The sequence below is a fragment of the Dipodomys ordii genome, unplaced genomic scaffold (genome assembly GCF_000151885.1).
Source record: "Dipodomys ordii isolate 6190 unplaced genomic scaffold, Dord_2.0 Scaffold3, whole genome shotgun sequence".
In the NCBI taxonomy this organism is placed as follows: domain Eukaryota; kingdom Metazoa; phylum Chordata; class Mammalia; order Rodentia; family Heteromyidae; genus Dipodomys; species Dipodomys ordii.
The window spans coordinates 20,410,514-20,430,254 of record NW_012267219.1 but is presented as its reverse complement, the minus strand read 5'-3'; the positions used below and the strand labels follow the sequence as shown (position 1 = coordinate 20,430,254).

The window sequence follows — 19,741 nt, the reverse complement described above, 5'->3', positions numbered from 1 at the left end:
GTTGGCTCTCCCATTCACACCCTTTCCAGAACATGAAAAACAAAACGAGGTTCACAAGAGGGGAGCTTGTGACATCCAAATCCTTGGAACCCGTGCTTCCATGGATACACAACTGCAGATTCTGACAGATCCAGACACAAGTGATGAACATGAAAACAAACTTTCTAAGCTTCAGAAATTGATAAGCAGGCGGTCCCACAGAGGGAAGACAGCAGCGTTAGGACAACCTGGGCTCACTGGCATGCGCACTAAGGTTTCTCCACTCCCGATTGAACACTTCACCTAGAGTTTCCTGCGGCTGAAAGGATCTTCTGACTTCCTCTCACAGTGTTTAAGGAACAATAGAATTTGAAACCTAGCTTCCCCAAATGAACAAAATCTGTAACTCCCCCCACCCCCCCCGCCCTCACTCTCCCTTTGGAGAATGCCAAAAAGATCCTGTTTTAAGTGCTGTGGTTTCCAGTCTAATGGGTAACAATTATAGCCTTTGGGAGGTCTCCCATATTCTGCCCCCCTTCCTTTTTTTTTTTTTTTTTTTTGGTGTTAATGGCTGTGCCAAACATCCAAGTGGATTCTCCCAGAAAGTAGCAGTAACCACACATGGCCTCTTGCCCTGGATCTTGCAGTCCAAAATGAGCTTTTTATTATAGTACGGCTGGGAAGGTTTGTGTGTTACTGAAGTCAGCTTTAAAACAGGAAGAAGAGGTGCAGCCTCTCCAGGCGTCAGGTCTTGGAAGTTTTCAAGCCTTGCTTTTCCATGATGTTCCACAGTTTGCGGAGATTGGACTGCGTGATGATGTCATCCGGCTTGAGCTGCAGCGCCCGAAGGTAGTTGGCCTCTGCTTTCTGGAGTCTGCCATTGAGGTGCAGAATGGCGCCCAGGTTCATGAGAGCAGCCGGATACTGCAACAAGAGATTGGATGTTAGATCACAGAGAGGCCATTTCAAGATTCCCTTCACAGAAGACAAAAACATTCTTCACATAGGCAAAGGATTCCCCTCCAGAGTTGGCGGATGGGAGTAATTTGGTAACAAGTAGATGAACATAACTGGGAAGAATTAAATGCAAAACAACACAACAACAAACAACAGCAAAAACCCAACGGTTTGCACACAGCTGCTGTGTACTTGTAAGGTCCACCCTGGGAAGGTGGAGCAGACTCCTCCCTCCTCTGGGTTAAGTTTCTGTCCTGTACCTGTGTCACCTAGGTAACTGACACACTTGGAGGCCGTCATTTTCCCCGCTCCTTGAGGCCACACCTTCTTCCGCCGCTGGCCTGGAGACGTCCTGGCCTGGCTGTGGTTTGACCCTTTTCTATTCTTGCTGCATGGGCTTCCAGCTTGACCAGAGGCAGCCGCCAAATAAACCTTTCCCTTGCCTGAACGCCACGTGCTGCTCTCTTTCCTCGGCTGCCAATTTAATTTATCTAACAGGTACTTTGTGAGTTAAGTAGGAAAGGAAGCTAGGAAGTCGTTTTTTGACTTTTGTTTTTTTCCCCCCTCTGGGAAAGAATGGGTAAAATAAAGACTTAGTAATTTTGTCTGCCTGTACTGTTTTGAAAAAAAAAGTTTAAATTGTTACATGTTCAGATAGAAATAATTAAACTTTTTTTTTGTCAGTCACACCCTGAGCTCTTTCGCTCAAGGCCAGCGTTCTACCACTTTGAGTCACGAACAGAAGAAATAAATGAAAAATGCCAAAGCTATGTCCGCATGTCCATTGATTCTTGTCTTTTACCCTTTCCAGGGGTTGCATGTTAAAAAAAAAATCAAAATAAAAAATAAAATATCACTGAATTTCCATCCCAAGCTTATTATTTTACCAAGACAATGTGCTTATTTTTTAAAGCACATTAAAAAAAATAGTGATGGACATTTACTATATAGGAAAATAAATAACTTCAAACTTAGGATATAACCTGTATTAGAAATGTTCTATGTTAATTCTTAAAATGTACTTTACTAAGTCTCAGAATTTCAGTTATATATAACTGCATTACAAAAATTACCCTGTGATAAAGTTTTTCAAAAGTATTAAAAAAATTATGAGTTATGTAGCACTAATCTAATTCAAGTGCTTCCAGTCTCAAATTCTCAGACATTAGCTTTTTAAAGGACATCCAAAAGCAAAATATAAACACTTTGCTTCCTAGGTACAAATAAAGGCTGGTCTGTTCTTGTCTTGTCCTGAATTAAGATTCTGACGAATAGATAACAGCTAATATTTTGAAAACACATATAAAAATAATATTTCAAATATCAGATAAAGTACAGCAATGTTTATGCTATGATTATGCCTGTATTTTACAGATAATGTGGCTTGTTGTCTTTCATCTCTGTGGGAAAGCTGAAAAAAATTCTCAATTATTTGTATGATTATTTTCACAATCCATGTATTTTTAGTTGAATTCGTCTAGCTCTCCCCCTTTACTGTAAATCAATTATTTCTGAATCAAAACAATGCTGAGGAGAGGGTAAAATAGTTCAAAATAAACTAAGTAATCAGCAACCCAGATTTAAGCTTTTGCCCAATCTCTGTGATCTTGCTCAAGCCCCCTAATTTATCTGTATTCATGCCTTAGTTTTTGAAACACTAAAATAACATCAACTTCTTTGAATGCTGTTACAATGTTATCAAAAAATTCAATGCCTGGAGCACACACGAACAAAAACACACGGACAAAGTTCAAAGTGACTTCAAGGTCGGTCACTTTTCCCAGTCTCCTTTTGTTTGAGGTTTAGCATATAGAATTATGCAATTTTTATGTTGCTGGATAGCCTTTATAACTTGTTTCAATGTCTATATCATGTCTCTGCATGCATACCAAAATTCCCCTGAATTTTAAGCTTCTAAAGTTTTCAAACTTCCCTACATTCTTGTCCTTCTATCCTTCAAAACAATGTGGCAAATATAAGCTATTCCTGATCTTCCAAAACCTTTTGGTCAGAATGACTCCATACTTATCAAGAAAAATACAGATGGTCAGTTTCTAATTTTAAACAGCAATCCAAATAAACACAGCTCTAAATTACATGGGCAGCGAAAAACACCACATTGGAAATCGAAAATAACACCACCTACTTCATCTTCCTAAAAGAAGTATGTTATCACACCACCAGTATTATCTTGAGTTCCTTGATGCCTGAATACCCTGCTGAATTATGACCCCCTCAGACTGCTTGGCACAACTACCAATAAACAGCTAGTAAGTGGACAGTGAAGTGTGTTCACAGCCTGAATTACTAGAGATGCTCAAAGGAGATAAAATGTTCAGGCTTCCTGCCACCCTAAGCTGAAAGAGAAGAAATAGGGCAGGAGCATCATGGCTGGAAACCATTCCTGACTAACCAGAAATAGAAGTCCAGTGATAGGGCTGAGAGAAACCAGATGGCTCTGTGGGATTGATTTCCTCAGTCATTCTGTTACTAATGTGCCTGGACTTAGAGTGTCTGTACCTATAATTGCAATGCAAAGGGATTATTAAAAATGCTCAGAGGTTTTGGAGCCAGATGGCCCAGGTTCAGATATCAGCTCCACTGCAGAGAAGTAGACACTTGAGCAAGCTGGGGACATCAATTTCTTCTATAAATGAGATGACAGGAAGTACTGGCTATATAGGATTATTGTGGAGATTATGAAAACAGAAAGGTAACATTCTGCTTTTCTCCTTTCTCGTCATCTCAACAGTACAAACTAGGAAAGTGCTGAATTGGATACTGAGGATTTGGGGGTTTCATTTTAACCCAGCTTTATCTTTAATGGATTCCTAGCCATTTTTAGGTGAAGTCTGTAAGAGATGGATTAGTGAAATATATCAAACAAACCATATAACTAATCACCATTATTATTTCTAAATTGCATCCTGAGGTTCTCCTATATTTGGGAATTATCCTCCTGCCAGTAAATGATGAACAAAATTTTAGTATTTTAATATTATTCTCAGAAAACACAATTAGGAAGTTAAACCTATTCTGATGAATGATGTCTGAATGCTAATTATAATGGTGTCTTTATAATAACTTCAGTTTTACATTATAACACTGGCATGGTATTTATTAAATAAAAATAATCATAAATTTATTTTATGAAGCTAATGTAGGATAACAAAACCTAGGAAAATTCACAGATGCTCATATATTATGGTCCCTAAGGAGTACAACATATATAAACTAGAAACATATTTAAAAACATCATTCCAGCGGGGTACTGGTGGTTCATGTCTGTATTCTGAGCTACTCAGGAGGCTAAGACCTAACCATCACATTTTGAAGTCATCCTAGGCAGTAAAGTCCAGGAGACTCTTACCTCTAATTAACCGCCAAATAGCTGGAAATGTAGATGTGACTGTAGCTCAAGTGATAAGAGTGCCGGACTTGAATGAGAAAAGCCAAGTGAGAATGCAAGGCCCTGGTTTCAAGCCTCAGTACGTACACACACACACAGACACACACACAGACACACACACATACACACACACACTATCTACCTATCATACAAATAAAAACATCATTCTATTTTAAGCAATTATAAGTGGAAGGTTAAGTTATAACTTTTTTTTTTGTGGTCCGTCATGGGGCTTGAACTCTGGGCTTGGGCGCTATTCCTGCGCTCTTCAGTTCAAGGCGAGCGCTCTACTGCTTGAACCACAGCACCATGAGCGCTCTACTGCTTGAACCACAGCACCACTTCCAGTCTTCTGGTGGTTAATTGGAGATAAGAGTCTCACGGACTTTTCTGCCCTGGTTGGCTTTGAACTGTGATCCTCAGATCTCAGCCTCCTGAGTAGTTAGGATTACAGGCGTGAGTCACCAGCGCCCAGCAAGTTATAACGTTTTTCTTTGAATGTAAATGTCATCTTAATAGGAGTATTTATTATTATTTTTTAAAAACTCTAAAACATTCATTCTACAATGCTAAAAACATCACGGTGACTGCTAAAATGTGACGTTAAGTAACAGGTATGCACTCTAGGTAAGGAGCCTCTACGAAACTGCCAACAGTCACTTGGATGTAAATAGTCTCAACTGTTAAAAAGCTATCTCTAATATTGGATGCCATTTCATCTCTTCAAAAGCAGGGCCTTTGTGTTTTTAAGCCTGATGTGTGGCCCCTCCTCAGGGACAGCTGGGTGGCTTCACAGACTTGCACTGGACCCAACACCTCCAGGTCTCCTAGCTTCTGGGGTCAAGCTGGAGTTCAAAGCACTGGTATCACTTGGGTGCTTGACAGAAATGCAGAACTTCAGGCCTCACCTACCTGAATCAGAATGTAAATTTTCACAAGATCCCCAGGTGCTTTGTATGCTCATTAAATTTTAGAAGCCCTGTTGTACAGGTCACTTGTAGATCAAAAATTCATATCATTTTACAGCTTTTATAAGGGAATTTCTTATAAGACGTTATAGTCTCTACAACAAAGCACACCAAGATCAAGTATCTATCCCCTCATAAACTTGAATTCTTCTCTTGGTTATGCAATGATTTAAGGGAATAAATGTTCAAATGAAATTTTATAAAGAGAACTGTAAATCATTAAACTTTGGCAGACAGAAAAAGAGGATACAGAAATAAAGAATCTGCTACAGGTTTGCTAAACAGATTGAAAGACTACCTACCTTTCTAACTGCACGCAAGCGTTTCTGGTGACTGCTATGTACTACGTCAGCATCCTTGCTCTCTGCCAGCTCTCACTTGAGCTGGAGAAAAAGAAATCCAACCATAGTAACTGACTACTCTCCCACCCATTGTCTCTTATTAAAGACAGTTGATGAAATTTTCAGCATGTTTACTGAAGCCGGCAGCAGCCCTACAGCCGAGAAACAAATGGCTCTTGGCGCTCCACAAGTGACACCACCCACTACTTCACAGATGAGAAAGGACAAGCAGACCTTTCTTGTTTCCTTGAAGAGGGCAAGACAGATGCTTTGCATCAAATGGAATGACTGGCAGCCACACAGAGTCAGCCAATGACGTCTTTCTCAAAGTCTCTAGGGAATCTGGCCTTGTAATTTCACTGTGGTCTTTAGCTTATTTCTCCATCACTGGAGGAAAGACATAAAACTAAAATAATGGATGTCTGTAGAAGGGTATAACAAGGGCAAAATTGCTGAGGTCTGATTCTTCTCCAAGGCCCTCAAGGCTCCCAAAGAAATCAAATGACCAAATAGAGTATCTTGAATATACAAGATTGGAATACTTGGTTATTTTTCTGGCCTTAGCCTATCATGTAGGCTTGGGAAGAAATCTATAGAAGAGGAAGAATGGTACCATATGGGGATTTACAGCTAGGAGTTCATGTTTCTACTGGGAACATGACTAAAATGCTAAACTTTGGAAAGTACACTCGGGAGGAAGGAAAAGGGACTCTGCAAAGATACTCTAATTTGATAGGACTTCTAATCAGAAGGAAAACTATGAAGTAGTTGGGATTTTTGCTTTATTAGTCCCTGTGGCCATGTCCCTTTCATGAAGGAAAATCAACAGGCTAGAGAATTTATGAAAAAAGGTGAAACCAGCAATAACTGACCAGTATTTTACTCCTCAATTCCAATATATTTTAACTATTTATTTCCAAAGGATATACTCATACTAACAAAATTATCTATGGAGTTGTATATTCTTGGTATATAAACTATGTAACTGAAAAAGAATGCAGTCTGCCTGATTAGTTATTACTGAATTCATATACTGTAAATGCTGTCTCTGAAATACCTACTATTTTCCTTCTAAACATAATTTGCAAACAGATGAGTTTGCAAACTCTGAAGTTTTAAATAGATTTCCACTCCCACTCCTTTTAAAATAGCTACCAAATAACTTAATGAAGTCTGCATACTTCCACCCAAGTGTATTCAGTTGATATTGCTTACCCGATTGAATTTACTGGAGCAGTGACTACTCCATGGTGTTTAAAAATTAATGGGATAGGCATTTAAGAAACATATTAATGGAAAGATCACTTAGGAATAATTTTTTCTATTTATTGGTGCTTTTATGTGGCAGATATATAATAAATACTATTGAAATAGCCAGTTAGGGTTTATGGAGGAAGTTTAACATGAGCTGAGATAATATTAGACTCTGAGTCTAATATATGAGGTTTCATTTCTACTCTACTCACTGGCATGATGCATGGTCTAAAGCGAACTTAGAATCCTAAGTCAACCTTCATTCCTTACTTGTCCTCTCTACACACACACACACACACACACACACACATCAATCAGTTCCAATTGTTAAGTCTTTGTTACTTTACCTTAAACTCTCCTTTAATATTTCCTCTCAGGGGTTGGGAATGCTTAGTGGAAGAGTACTTGTTTCCCAGCACCAGAGCAAAAAACATTAAACTTCTAATTATCTCTTGCTCTTTTTTTCCCATTTTGGTTGGATCCCTAAGCACTTTTACTCTGATTTTTAAATACAATTATTTGCTGAATGGAATGGTGAACAGAGAACAGAGCAAATGAACAAAGAAACACAAGAGTGAAGTCACTAACAGCTCTGGTGTTTTGTTTAGATGATGTGCAAGATACAACCCATGTCTTCACATGCTGCTTAAGCACTCTACCTAGCCGTTGGTTTTATTGAAACAGGGTTTCTACTAGGTAGCTCAAATTGTTCTTTCACTTGTAATCTTCCTGCTTCAGCCTTCTGACTACTGGGATTACAGGCAGTCTGAGCCTGGCCTGTCTGTTGCTTTTTGTTGTTGTTGTTCTGTTGTTGTTGTTGTTTTTTGTAATTATTGTATTTTAGGCATTTGAAATTCTAAGGGAAAATAACACTGTGCCCTTACGTAATAGATTAAAAACTTAAAAATATAATTGAAGGCTCCAAATATCTCACTGTTTTATTCCTGACAACCTCCAGAAGAAAATCACTACCTGGAAATTGTTTATCATTGTAGTGCAGATTTTATACTTCTACATTTTATATACCCATAATAAATGTAAATCTTATTTTGTACATTTTATATATTTGTCTGTCATCATCCATCATGGGATTACATTATGTCTACTTGAATTGAAACATGTATTTTGTTTTTTAGATATTTTCATTCTGATAGCTACTTTGTTTTCATACAGGAATTCCATTGAATGATTACTTTCATTTGATGGAATTCAAGAGTGGAATTACTCATCACAGAAGCAGAGATCTTTGGTCTTCCCGAAAAGCCATTCAGAGTGTCCAAATGAACCAACACTAATATGTACCGGGGTCTGTTTATTCTATATCCTAACAACATTTGCTATTACCTAACTTCTTTTATTTATGATGAACTAAAAGTTGAAATAATGCATCTTATTCTGCCCTTACATTTTTCCCCTGATTACAAGATAAGTTGGTAACAGTTTCATACATGTATCTGCTTTTTATACTTACTTTCAATGATCCATTTTAACTTTTTTGTATACTTTTCATTGTAAAAATACTGTAAAGAGGGGTTACAGTTACATGAATAAGGTAATGAGTACCTTTCCTATCAAGCGTTGTTACCTCCTCCTTTGTTTTTTCCCTACCATCCATCTTTCCTCCCCACTTTCCCAACACCCCCCAAGTTGTAAAGTTCATTTTCAATGTAGTGTCTTGTACATCTCATTGTTATTTTAACATTTAAACAGAATAAGTTTTGTAACAATTTTCACCAACATGAAACTATTTGAAAGATAAGAACACAGGGCCTTTTCTTCTTTAAGCTAGGGCTTAAGCAGACTACCTGTCCTGGTGTTTCCCAAATCTGAAAATCAGATAACTACTGTATCCTTTTTGCTTTTCTTATTTATTTATTTATTTGGTGGAGATAGAGGGTGTGAAGATGGGGATTGAAAGAGAGCCTAGGCTCATCTAGGCTGGCCTTGAACTTACAATCCTATTACCTCGGCCTCTTAAGTCTGAGAATTATAGACATGTCTAGCTATCATTGCTTCTGAGAAGAAATATCTGATATCATCAAATGGAAAATCCTTGATAAAAGTTCAGTTTTATTGAAGGTGGGTGATGACACAATGGGCAGCAACAGGATAAGCTCCAGATAGAAGTGACAGGATTCACATGCAGTCCTCACAAATGAATGTATGCTTTACATTTAGAGTCACCACGTAACTATGTAACATCCTGGGCTACTGTAGATGAGAGGACCAGGTAGCCTCTACAGAGCCTACATACAGAATTAACTTTTCTTACAACCTTCCATCTTTATCTAGATTCTTAGTGCTATAGCTTTCTTCTCTGTTCCCTTTTCAAGGATAAGAAAATCATCTGATATGATCTACCTGCTTCTTATCTTTCCTCTCTTTAATACTCTTCATTTCTACTAGCATCATGTAAATTTAGTGTCTTGTCCTATTCCTAAATTCTACCAGCCTCCTGATTCCTTGCCTTCCATTTTGTTTCCTTGACTCCAATCCATTTTTTTCCTTGACATTCAAACACAAAACATTTCATCAAACCAAAACAATCAGGAACCTTTGGATTTTTGGAGTCCTTTTATAGGCAGAGTATACTCTATCTGAATCACAAGCTCTTTTGAGCATTCATTCCTGTACTACACAGCTCTTCTAACAATGTCTTTTGCCTATGCATTTTCTCTTTGGAACACTACTCATTTTTCAAAAAAAAGCAATCTCAATTCATTGCTTATTTCTCAGTCCCCAGTGTCCTACCTGCATAGATTAATTGCAACATTTACCACAATTAATTATAGCTACTTGTTATATATGTCTGTCTTTTTTGCTAGAAGGAGAGAAATACCTTGAATTTATTTTAATTACCTTTATACTGCTAGTGGTAGGCACTGGCATATAAAAGAAGTTCCCAACGCTTGCTAAATAAGACAATTTTGTCTAGTTATGTCGAAACAACTGACCCAATAGGAAATCTGATTATCAATCTCAATAAAATTTAGCAAACATTTGTTGAATACCTAGTACATGTCAAGGTTTCTGATAGCCTGTACATAATAATGATGAAAAAACATTGTCATATGCACGTGGTTTCAACTTACTTATAGTGCCCTTTTGGCATTTATTATTAGGAGGAATACATTTATTACCTCAGTTATGCCCATCAAACTTAAAGAGGTATTTAGAACTATTATCCATGCATCTATGTATGTGCTACAGTTGTATTGCAAACATGAATGATCCACTGCTTTCAAGCAGTATTTTCATCCTCATAGATGAAGAAAAATTCATTTTATATAAAAGAATAAATCATGCACATTTACAAGGAAGCTAGTAAGGCTGAACATTGGCAGGGAGGAGACAAGGCCTTTTCTTACAGACATCAGGCCATGAGATAAGATAGATCATCACATTGCTACAAGTCCCATATATTTCCAGAATGATGAGTGGCTTCAGATATATATATATATATATATATATATATGATATGATATAATATATAATGTAATATATATTATATATATAATGTATATATATTTTTAAAAGCATTTTTGAAAGACTGATGAGAGCAGAGCCAAATATGGAGAGTGATCCGGACGTTCAAGGATTTTTTTTGTGTGTGTGAAAATATGGTACAGAGGGGTTACAATTACATGAGCAAGGTAATGAGTACATTTCTTATCAAGCATTGTTGCCTCCTCCTTTGTTTCCCCTTCCCATCCCTGCCCTCCCATCTTCCCCTCCCCCACCCCTCCACTCCCACCAAGTTGTAAAGTTTGTTTTTCGACATAAAGTCTTGTACATCTCATTGTTGCAATGGGTCCACCTGTATCCCTCTTTAAACACTGTTTTTTTCCCTTCCCCTCCACAAATTATACCAACATCAAATACAGTGAAAACAGTGGTTATACTGTGGGGGAGGGACATATAAAGCAACAAAGAAATCATCTTATAAATGTGTTAGAAACAATAGCAAGAAAGAAAAACAATTTGAGTCCTTATCTTGGGGTTCATTTTGCCTAACATCAACTTGTCTAACTATTTCTGCTTGTCTCAGACATATACTAGTTATGGAACCAACCCAGATGCCACTCAGTAGATGAATGGATCAAGAAAATGTGGTATATATACACAATGGAATTCTATGCCTCCATCAGAAAGAATGACATTGCCCCATTTGTTAGGAAATGGAAAGACTTAGAAAAAAAAATTATATTAAGTGAAGTAAGCCAGGCCCAAAGAAACATAGGTCCCATGGTTTCCTTTATTTGCAAGGGTTTGAATTTCAAGTAGTTTGGAGGTTATGATATAATAAAGGTGATCCATGATATTAACCCTTCAGTGATCAAACACGTTGGGAAAATTTTTCTATTAAAAATGAGATATTAGGGCAGGCAAATGCAGAGAGGAATAGTAGGTAAATGTAGTCACGATATTCAGTGCACATATGTGAAAATGGATCCAGGTAAATTGACAGGATAGTTAAGGTGGGAAGAGATGGGATGCATTGATCAAGATGCATTGTACTCATAAACTAATATGTTGAATTGAAACCTCTGTGAACACCTGATTTTAAAAATTATGAAGTAAATGAAATAAAGGTGAAATATGAATATAATACTCACAAATGATGAACTTATGATGAAATAAAACCACTGGCAATGTAACATTTACTATTTAGAAATTACAGTTTGTTGTAGTCATATTTTGACTATAGTTATAGCTGGAATAAAGCATCCTGGGAAAAGCTTTTCCAAATTGTAGACAGAGCAAGTAGAAACAGCACAGAATTTCTAGCAATGGCAGAGCAAATTCTGACAGACAATACAAATGATTCATTTTGATGTTCAGTTTCAACGAAATATTTGCGATTTTAGAATAGCTTTGAGTAAAACAAAACAGATATAGATGACAAGTATGACACACGCCTGTAATAGGGAATAGTTTCAATTTGTCAATGACACATTTTATTCTATGCACTCTGTCCTATCCTCCTACACAGCCCCATCCCAGAGGGTTCGCAATACAAGAATGCTCATTTAATTTTTATGATGTTACAATGTAGAATGCTATCCATTTTCACAGCAACCAAAACGTCAACAGCTGTGGTGTGAGGATAGCACTCAGTGATTGTAACAGAATAATTTCCAAGGTGGCGGTTACTTTTAACACACTTTAAGGTGCATCTCCTAAATTAAGAATATCTCTTCAGAAATTATTTTTCACTGAAGAACATCCTACTTCCAAGCTGGATTTCCTGACATCTTGAGTTTCACAGGGACATTTTTCTTGGCATACAAGTGGGAAAACCTAGATTCCAGGATACTTGAGTTGCAGTTGCAGCTTCTATAAAATTCAATTAGCACTTTGTTTTGATTAGAGTAAGGACAAAGCTTATTCTTTGAAGTAAAAGTACTAAATGCAAGTCTTACATCAGTGGAAAAAGAATATCTGATAACTTAAAGTAGATGCAGACAACAAAACAAATGAAGAGATATAGAATTTAAGAAACATAGAAAAGAATACACACACACACACACACACACACACACACACACACACACACACACAAAACAGGCAAGCATCATTCATATCCCAAACACCAAGGGCTGTCTACCCTTGCTAACCAAGACTACAAAATTCCATAGGACCTTCTTTTCCTTTGCTTTGAATCATATTCTTTGCCTGTTACTATTCTATGTATGAATTGAGCAAATAATTCACTGTACACTTTATTCATTATTTTTTGGCATGAAGAGGAAGAAAGAAGATGTGCCTGCTTTCTCAATTATAATCATATTACACAGAAGAGTTTCTAGCCATATAGGCTGTCAAGTGTGGGTATAAAGGCATGAGTTTGAATATACGTAGCAAATTGACTGCTCATTCCAAAGAGCTGAAGTAAGCCTCTAGAATAATCATGTTGTTATTAAATCATATATTCAGATAAATGTTAGAAGTTTCTATTTATCCTTAAAATATTTGAAAATGCAATTACCATAAATGATAGTAAAAAAGTTAATTTTCTTGGCCTTTTCCTATATAAATTAATCATTCATCTCCCTCTCTGTATAGAGGTATATGTGCTGTCCTAAGATAGTCAAACATAAGCCAGACCTAAGATTCAACGGATGTCACAACAATATTTTGAACCTATGCATTTCCCTCCTTTGATTTACTTCTATGTTTTCAATAAACAAATTTGATTTGATGGCAGCCAACTGAGAGATATTAGTTTGTGTACTGTGGAAATGACAGATTGGTTTCTGAAGAGAACTTATTAAAATAGTTGCACTATACAATGACAGAAGTGAGCATCTGGGGAGCTCCAGAACAAAAGATTAACTTGAAATTTAGGTTAGGCACACACACATTCTGAAGGTTTTTCACTTTCTATGGCTCCTTTAATACAGTATCATAGACTGGGTCATTTAACAGCAACAGACTTCTCAGTTCTTGGAATTGGAAGTTGAAGATCACAGTACTAGCACATTCTTGGCAAGGGTCTGCTTCCTTGGTGAAGGTCCTATCCTCACATGGCCTCCTGTGGTATATACGCACAAAGACACCCATTGTCACCTCTTTTGTCAGCATTACGGTTTGACCTCAGGGCCTAATGCTCACTAAGAAGGTACTTTATTACTTGATCCACAACCTCAGCCCTTTTAGCTTTCATTATTTCTGAGATAGGGTCTCATGTTAATGCCTCAGCTATCCTCGACTATAATCCTCCTATTTAGGTTTCCCAGGTAGGTGGCATAAACAGGTAGAAGTCACAAGCCCAGCTTGTTAATTGAACTGAGTGTTTCAAAAACCTTTTTACCAAGGATGGTCACTAACCACGTGCCTCGTGATTGCTGCCTCTGCCTCTCAAGCAGCTAAGATTACATGTGTGAGCTTGGCAACCCTCTTTTTATAAGGGTTTTACTCCTAGTAAGTGGGTTTTTTCCCTTATGACCTAGTCTCACTTTAATTATTGCCAAATGGTACCACCTACAAGTGCCACCATATTTGGATTAAGGTTTCAAGAAGATGTATTTTGGGAAGACATAAACCTAATCCATAACAGATAAGCAAGACAATATTTTTTTTTCCTGTCACAAAGTGTGTATGGGCCAGAGTATGAGCACAGAGGATTAATGCAGAGAGGTTAGAGTTTGAATCAGAGCTGTTGGCTTCCAATAGGACCTTAAGGCCCCACTTTTGCAGTAATATGAAGAAGTATATTTCACTGAGCAAATTCATGTACACAGCAAGTGGAAAGTTTTTGAGCACACTGAGTCAGGATGATCAGAGCAAACATAGCAGGTTGGAGCAAAGCAATTCCTCTAGAAACTATAAATTCAGCCAGTGACTAAAAATAAAATATAAACACTGTCTGATGCATGGCACTCTCTTCACACATTTAGAAGGCCAAGATTTTGTTTGAAACATGCTTGGAAAAATAATGAGGCAAGGGTCTTTATACATCATTTAAGAAACTGTTCCATTAGGCAGGACACACCAATCATGGTGAAGCCAAGAGGTACTCCAAGCCACTGCCCTTGTCAAGGTGTTGCACCTGCTAAGAATGGAGAAATAAATAAAAGTGGCTGTGTTTCTATATGCATGGCACATCGAAGGAGGTTCTAGGACAAAACATCTTCCATTCACACAGAATCAGCTCACACATTACTAAGAAGATTTCTCTCCCTCCTTAGGACATTCTGCTTTTAATTCTTTAAGAAAAAAAGTCCATATCTGAAATTGCCACAATCAGATTGCACCAGTCCTCTTCTAACATAAAGCCTGTACAGTCAGCTAATTTGTATAACTTAAAGAAGCTTTATGATTTTTTTATGAGTGGTAGCCTGAAAGTTATATAACAGAGAATTAGCACTGCTTTTTTTTTTTACCAGTCTACTTACTAATATCATATTTCTTCCCTGGTTTTGAAAACTACCATACCCTTCTTTTTCATTCAAGCTTGTTAATAGACAATCAAAACAACAAGCAAACAAATCACTTAGCTATCAATAAGATTATGACATGCCCAGAGTTGTCCCGAGTACCACTACCCTTGAACACATGTGTTAGATACCTGTTCAGTCATAATTTCAAGTAACACCCTAAATAAGACTTGAAAAGGAAGATAGAAAGGAGTAAATAATTCCAAACTCAGTGACTAGTCCTCATGTGCCAACTGTTATTTCTTTCACAAATCTTCAATACTGAGTTGGGGGTGTATGAAAAGCATGGTGTATGAAAAGCATGGTTTCAGAAGAAAAAATAAGTGTAGTGTATTTTCACCTACTGAAAGAACATAATGTCAAATGTACAATGTAACAACCTTTACGTAGTGATCTGATATTCCACTATACTAAACTATTGCCACCTATCCTCTCTATTTATGATTCATGTCTGAACAAGCAAAACAAAGAAAACAGTTATTCCAGAATTACAAGAAGGCCTGTCTTTCCAATTCTTTTATACAGGAAATCATGGGTATGATCCTTTTCTGCTATTGCATATTAGGTATTCTTAAAAAAAGTACCTTATGAATATGTCACTAGCTTTCTAATTAAATTGTAGGCTATTTTTTCTCTTAAATGTTTAATGTCCATTGGATATAATAATTAAGTCTAATTTCAGTATCTTGAAATGGCTCGTGGAAATTAAATCCATGCTCTAATGCGTATAATTTGACACTTAATTCAGTCAAAATGGAAGCTTAAGAACTTTGCTAACTTCTTGGTTCATCCAGGAAAAGTATTAAATAGTAATTATGACAGTAATAGTTTTACAAGATTAGTTCCTGGATGCTAAGGAGCAGCCTGCAGAATAGGCCTGAGTTGTAGGTGGTCTTCTGTAGATCAACTGAACTCTAAACCTCTTCCTGAGGGACAAGGGCCATGACCATCCAAGAAACTGGGAAATGATGCATTAAGGTATTTCATGCTGTATAAACAGAACAGAAAGTAAATGAAAAAACTATTAATGATAAAATAAAATTAAAAGTTTGACAGGAAAGTCACTGAAAGGACTTTATAAAGTTTTTAATAGTTAAAAGGGTATGTCTCTTTCAGTTCTGATTATAATTTTCAAAATCATGTGATCTATCTTTTATAGCCAATGTGTTACTTTTCTTTTTTTTGTCGGTCGTGGGGCTTGAACTCTGGGCCTGGGTGCTGTCCCTCAGCTCTTCAGCTTAAGGCGAGCGCTCTACCACTTGAGCTACAGCGCCACTTCCTTACTTTTCTTTTTAAATGTAATTTGTAATTAAATGTAATTTGCTCATTTACTCATCAAGTGAATCTGTTTCTAATGATTGAGTCACTTCTACAACACTGAGGACTCAACAGTTTATAAAAAGCCAAAAAATCTCAGGCTATGTAGAACATGTATGTATTTGTAATATACAGATAACATAAACAAACATGTTTCATATTGTGATACATGTCAAGATAAAAATGAGTAAATAAAGAGTTCAAGGAACATATGGGAAAGAAATCAGCAAACCAGTCTGGGGATTATCTCTGGTCACTGTAGAGCCCAACAAAACAAAAGGATTCCAAAGAATACATACAGCATGGCACATAAAAACGGCATAGATAGGCTAATGGGGTGAAGAACAAGAGCCACAGAATTGGGAAGTGGAGGCTGGAGAATTCTGGAAACCAGGGAAGAAAATCTGTCTATCAGGAATGAATAATGACCTGGTGTTAAATGCTTCTGATAGAACTGGTCAATTTAGAACTGAGGACAAATAGATTCCATCATACCGACACAAATTGTTTTTGATGAAATGATAGTATAAAAATATGTTTGGAGTGGGTTCAAATGAAAATGGAAAGTTTTGCTATGAAGGATGGGTAGGGAAATTCAGCAGCAGTTATAAAAAGAAATGAGTGAAAGAGGCCTGTTTCTCTAATTTTGCAAGAAATATACTTAATTGGTGATGGGAAAAATTGTTAGAGAGGAAAAAATTCCTTTTCTCTATGTTTCATTATTTTAAGTGATTGCACAAAAAGGAGTTGCTATTCAGCAAAAGTTTATGAATACAATGCATATTCATCAATATTATCTATTTCAACATTTTCACTTACACCTCCCAACTTATCACTTCCCTTACTTTTCTTAAATCTGTAGTTTTTATGTTGATTTGTTGTTGGTGGTGGTAGTGGTGGTGGTGGTGGTCATGGTTTTTGAACTCTGGGTCTGGGTGCTGTCCCTGAACTCTGCAGCTCAAGGCTAATGCCTTACCACCGTGAGCCACAGCAGCACTTATGGTTTCCTGGGGGTTAATTGGAGATAGGAGTCTCACAGGGCTGGGAAGGTACAGTGCTTGCCTTGCATGCAAGAGGTTCTGGATTTGATTCCTCAAGAGCACATAAGCAGAAAAGGCTGGAAGTGGTGTTGTGGCTCAAGTGGTAGGGTGCTAGCCTTGAGCTGAAGAGCTGAGGGACAGCGCCCAGAACCAGAGTTCAGGCCCCACGGCCGACCAAAAAAACAAATAAACAAACAAACAAAAAACCAACAAAAAATAGAGTCTCACAAACTTCCTGCCCAGGCTGTCTTTGAACCACAACCTTCAGATCTCAGCCTCTTGAGTAGCTAGGATTATAGGTATTAACCTATATGTTGATTTTTTTTTTTACTGCATTTTAAATACAGAAGAAATCCCGGTAAACAGAGACATAAAGAGAGACAGAAACAATTTCAAACAGAGGACAGGAGGAGAATCAGCTAGAGGCATATCACTGCAGTCAACAAAGAAGACTTTTAGTGAAGTAATGAGGAGTCTGGTCTGAGTAAAAAGCATGAGCATGATACTAAAAGGACAAAAGCAGCACTTAAGGGTACAAATGCTAGTAGATGGTCAGAGGTGCTGATGGAAGCCTGCAGAAATTCTCTCTGATTGCTTCTAAACTCCTAGTGCATGACGAACAAGGTCAGCAATTGAGGATGGATGAAACATTTTGACTTCAAAATCATTTAAGAATGGCATATCAAAGGATTGATTCACAACAGCTATTCTTGTTCATCATTCTACATAGTCAACCGAGTAAATTGGACCGTAGGTTCAAAAAGTTTTCAAACTTAAGAGAAGAGGCAGAGTAGCAAATAATAGGTAAGCAACCTTCTTAAAAAAACATATAAGAGGGGCTGGGAAGTTGGCTCAGTGGTAGAGTGCTGGCCTTGCATGCATGAAGCCCTGGGTTTGATTCCTCAGCACCCAATAAGCAGGAAAAAGCTAAAAGTGGCATGTGGCTCAAATGGAAGGGCTGAGGGACAGTGCCCAAGCCCAGAGTTCAGCCCCCATAACCTACAAAAACAAAACAAAAAACAACAACAAAAACCCCACATAACAAACAAGATGCTGAGGCATCTCCCGCCATGTTACTCACTTTTGCAAGGATTCCACATTGTTTATCCAACCCGCCATGTACTTATCAGAAGTATCGATCTGCAATTTGTTTTTTCCTATAAAAGAACACTTATCACACGCATGACTATTTTGCATTTTGACAAAGCCTCTTTCTGATAACACAGGGAAATTTCAATCGGATACTGTATTTTCAGCAAAGCAATTCTACCTCCTGCCAAGATAAACTCTAATTCTTTCCTTGTAAAATGAGAAGAAAGGAATTCCCTTTCCTTCATCTATCCTCTCCCTTTATCTTTGGTGGCAAATTATAGAGTAAGTCTTGTCTGGGCCCAGCATGGCTACTTTACAGACTAAATATGTTTGCCCCTTTCCTCACTCACAAAAAGACTGAAAAAGACTCCTGCTGCCGGGACTCACAGGATGGATGAGACTCAAGAGCCTACATTTTTTTTTATTTATCCAAAGTGGAAAAGTTGGCTCCTTTGGGCACATATATATTCTCAGAAATGCCTGTATTAGCCCCCTTCCTCAGCAAGCCTAAAACTGCCACAGGTCTGTCCAATTCAAGGAGCTAATGCCAGTGTGCAAGCCATCACATGTGCATTAACTGTCAAATGCAATATTCTGCATTTATCTTCATAATATCCATTTGTTATCTGTTTGCTATCTGCAGTTTTCCTAATGAAAAGAGCATTTACTGGCCACTGACCTTAAGCTCAACAAATCATTGTTCTTTATGCAATTATTTGTTGAATATGAGCCATATACAAGTCCATTAGATCTTCAGATGGTGTTAATAGGTCATAAAGTCTATTTTCTATTAATATAATTGCAGGTACTTTACATTTGTTTACTACTTTTATAGTTTCCAATCACATATGCTTACATGATTTCAACTGATCCTTATATTGACCCAGAGAGAATCTGACCCTGTTGGGTTAAGTGAATTGTTCAAGGTAGCAAAAAACAGTAGGAATACATCTGGATCAAAGCCAGATTCCACCCATCTCTTGCTATTACGAATAACTATGATGATGACACAGTAGTGACCTGAGATGTGGCTTGTAATATTTGTCACAAGCCTTTGGCCAGAGAAGATCAACAGAACCTTACAACTATGAATCAGGCTGAGACAGCTGGTTGAAAAATGGAAAGAAGGAGAGTCAAAAGCTTTAAGAAACAGTGAAGATATATCTGTATCACATATCAACTGGAATTTTCTAGAATTTTCTGAAAAAACAAAAAGACTGAAAAGTATTTAATGTCTGTGAATGATTCCTCAATTAAGTCTTTCTTCATGGACTCTTAAAAAGAAATCTGTGTCTTCTGACAAATACAATTTTACAATTGATCTACACTAACAAGAGTAGGACTAAAAACTACCAACTAATAGTTTAATAGTTTACTAGTAAGTAAAAATTTAGAAACAAAACATTTGGAATAAGAATGTACCATTAGGGCTGGGAAGGTGGCT

At 37.3% G+C, this 19,741-nt stretch overlaps 1 protein-coding gene across 1 annotated transcript in view; it reads right to left on the bottom strand.

Annotated features, from left to right (window-relative positions):
* Positions 1–458: 458 nt before the first annotated feature.
* The window catches only part of Tmtc2 (transmembrane and tetratricopeptide repeat containing 2), a 350,008-nt gene continuing 330,725 nt past the window's right edge, over positions 459–19,741 (bottom strand). Inside the window, exon 11 of the mRNA XM_013020555.1 lies at positions 459–903. Within this exon, the coding sequence (XP_012876009.1) occupies positions 724–903 (180 nt within the window). The 3' untranslated portion in view covers positions 459–723. The remainder of the gene's footprint in view (positions 904–19,741) is intronic.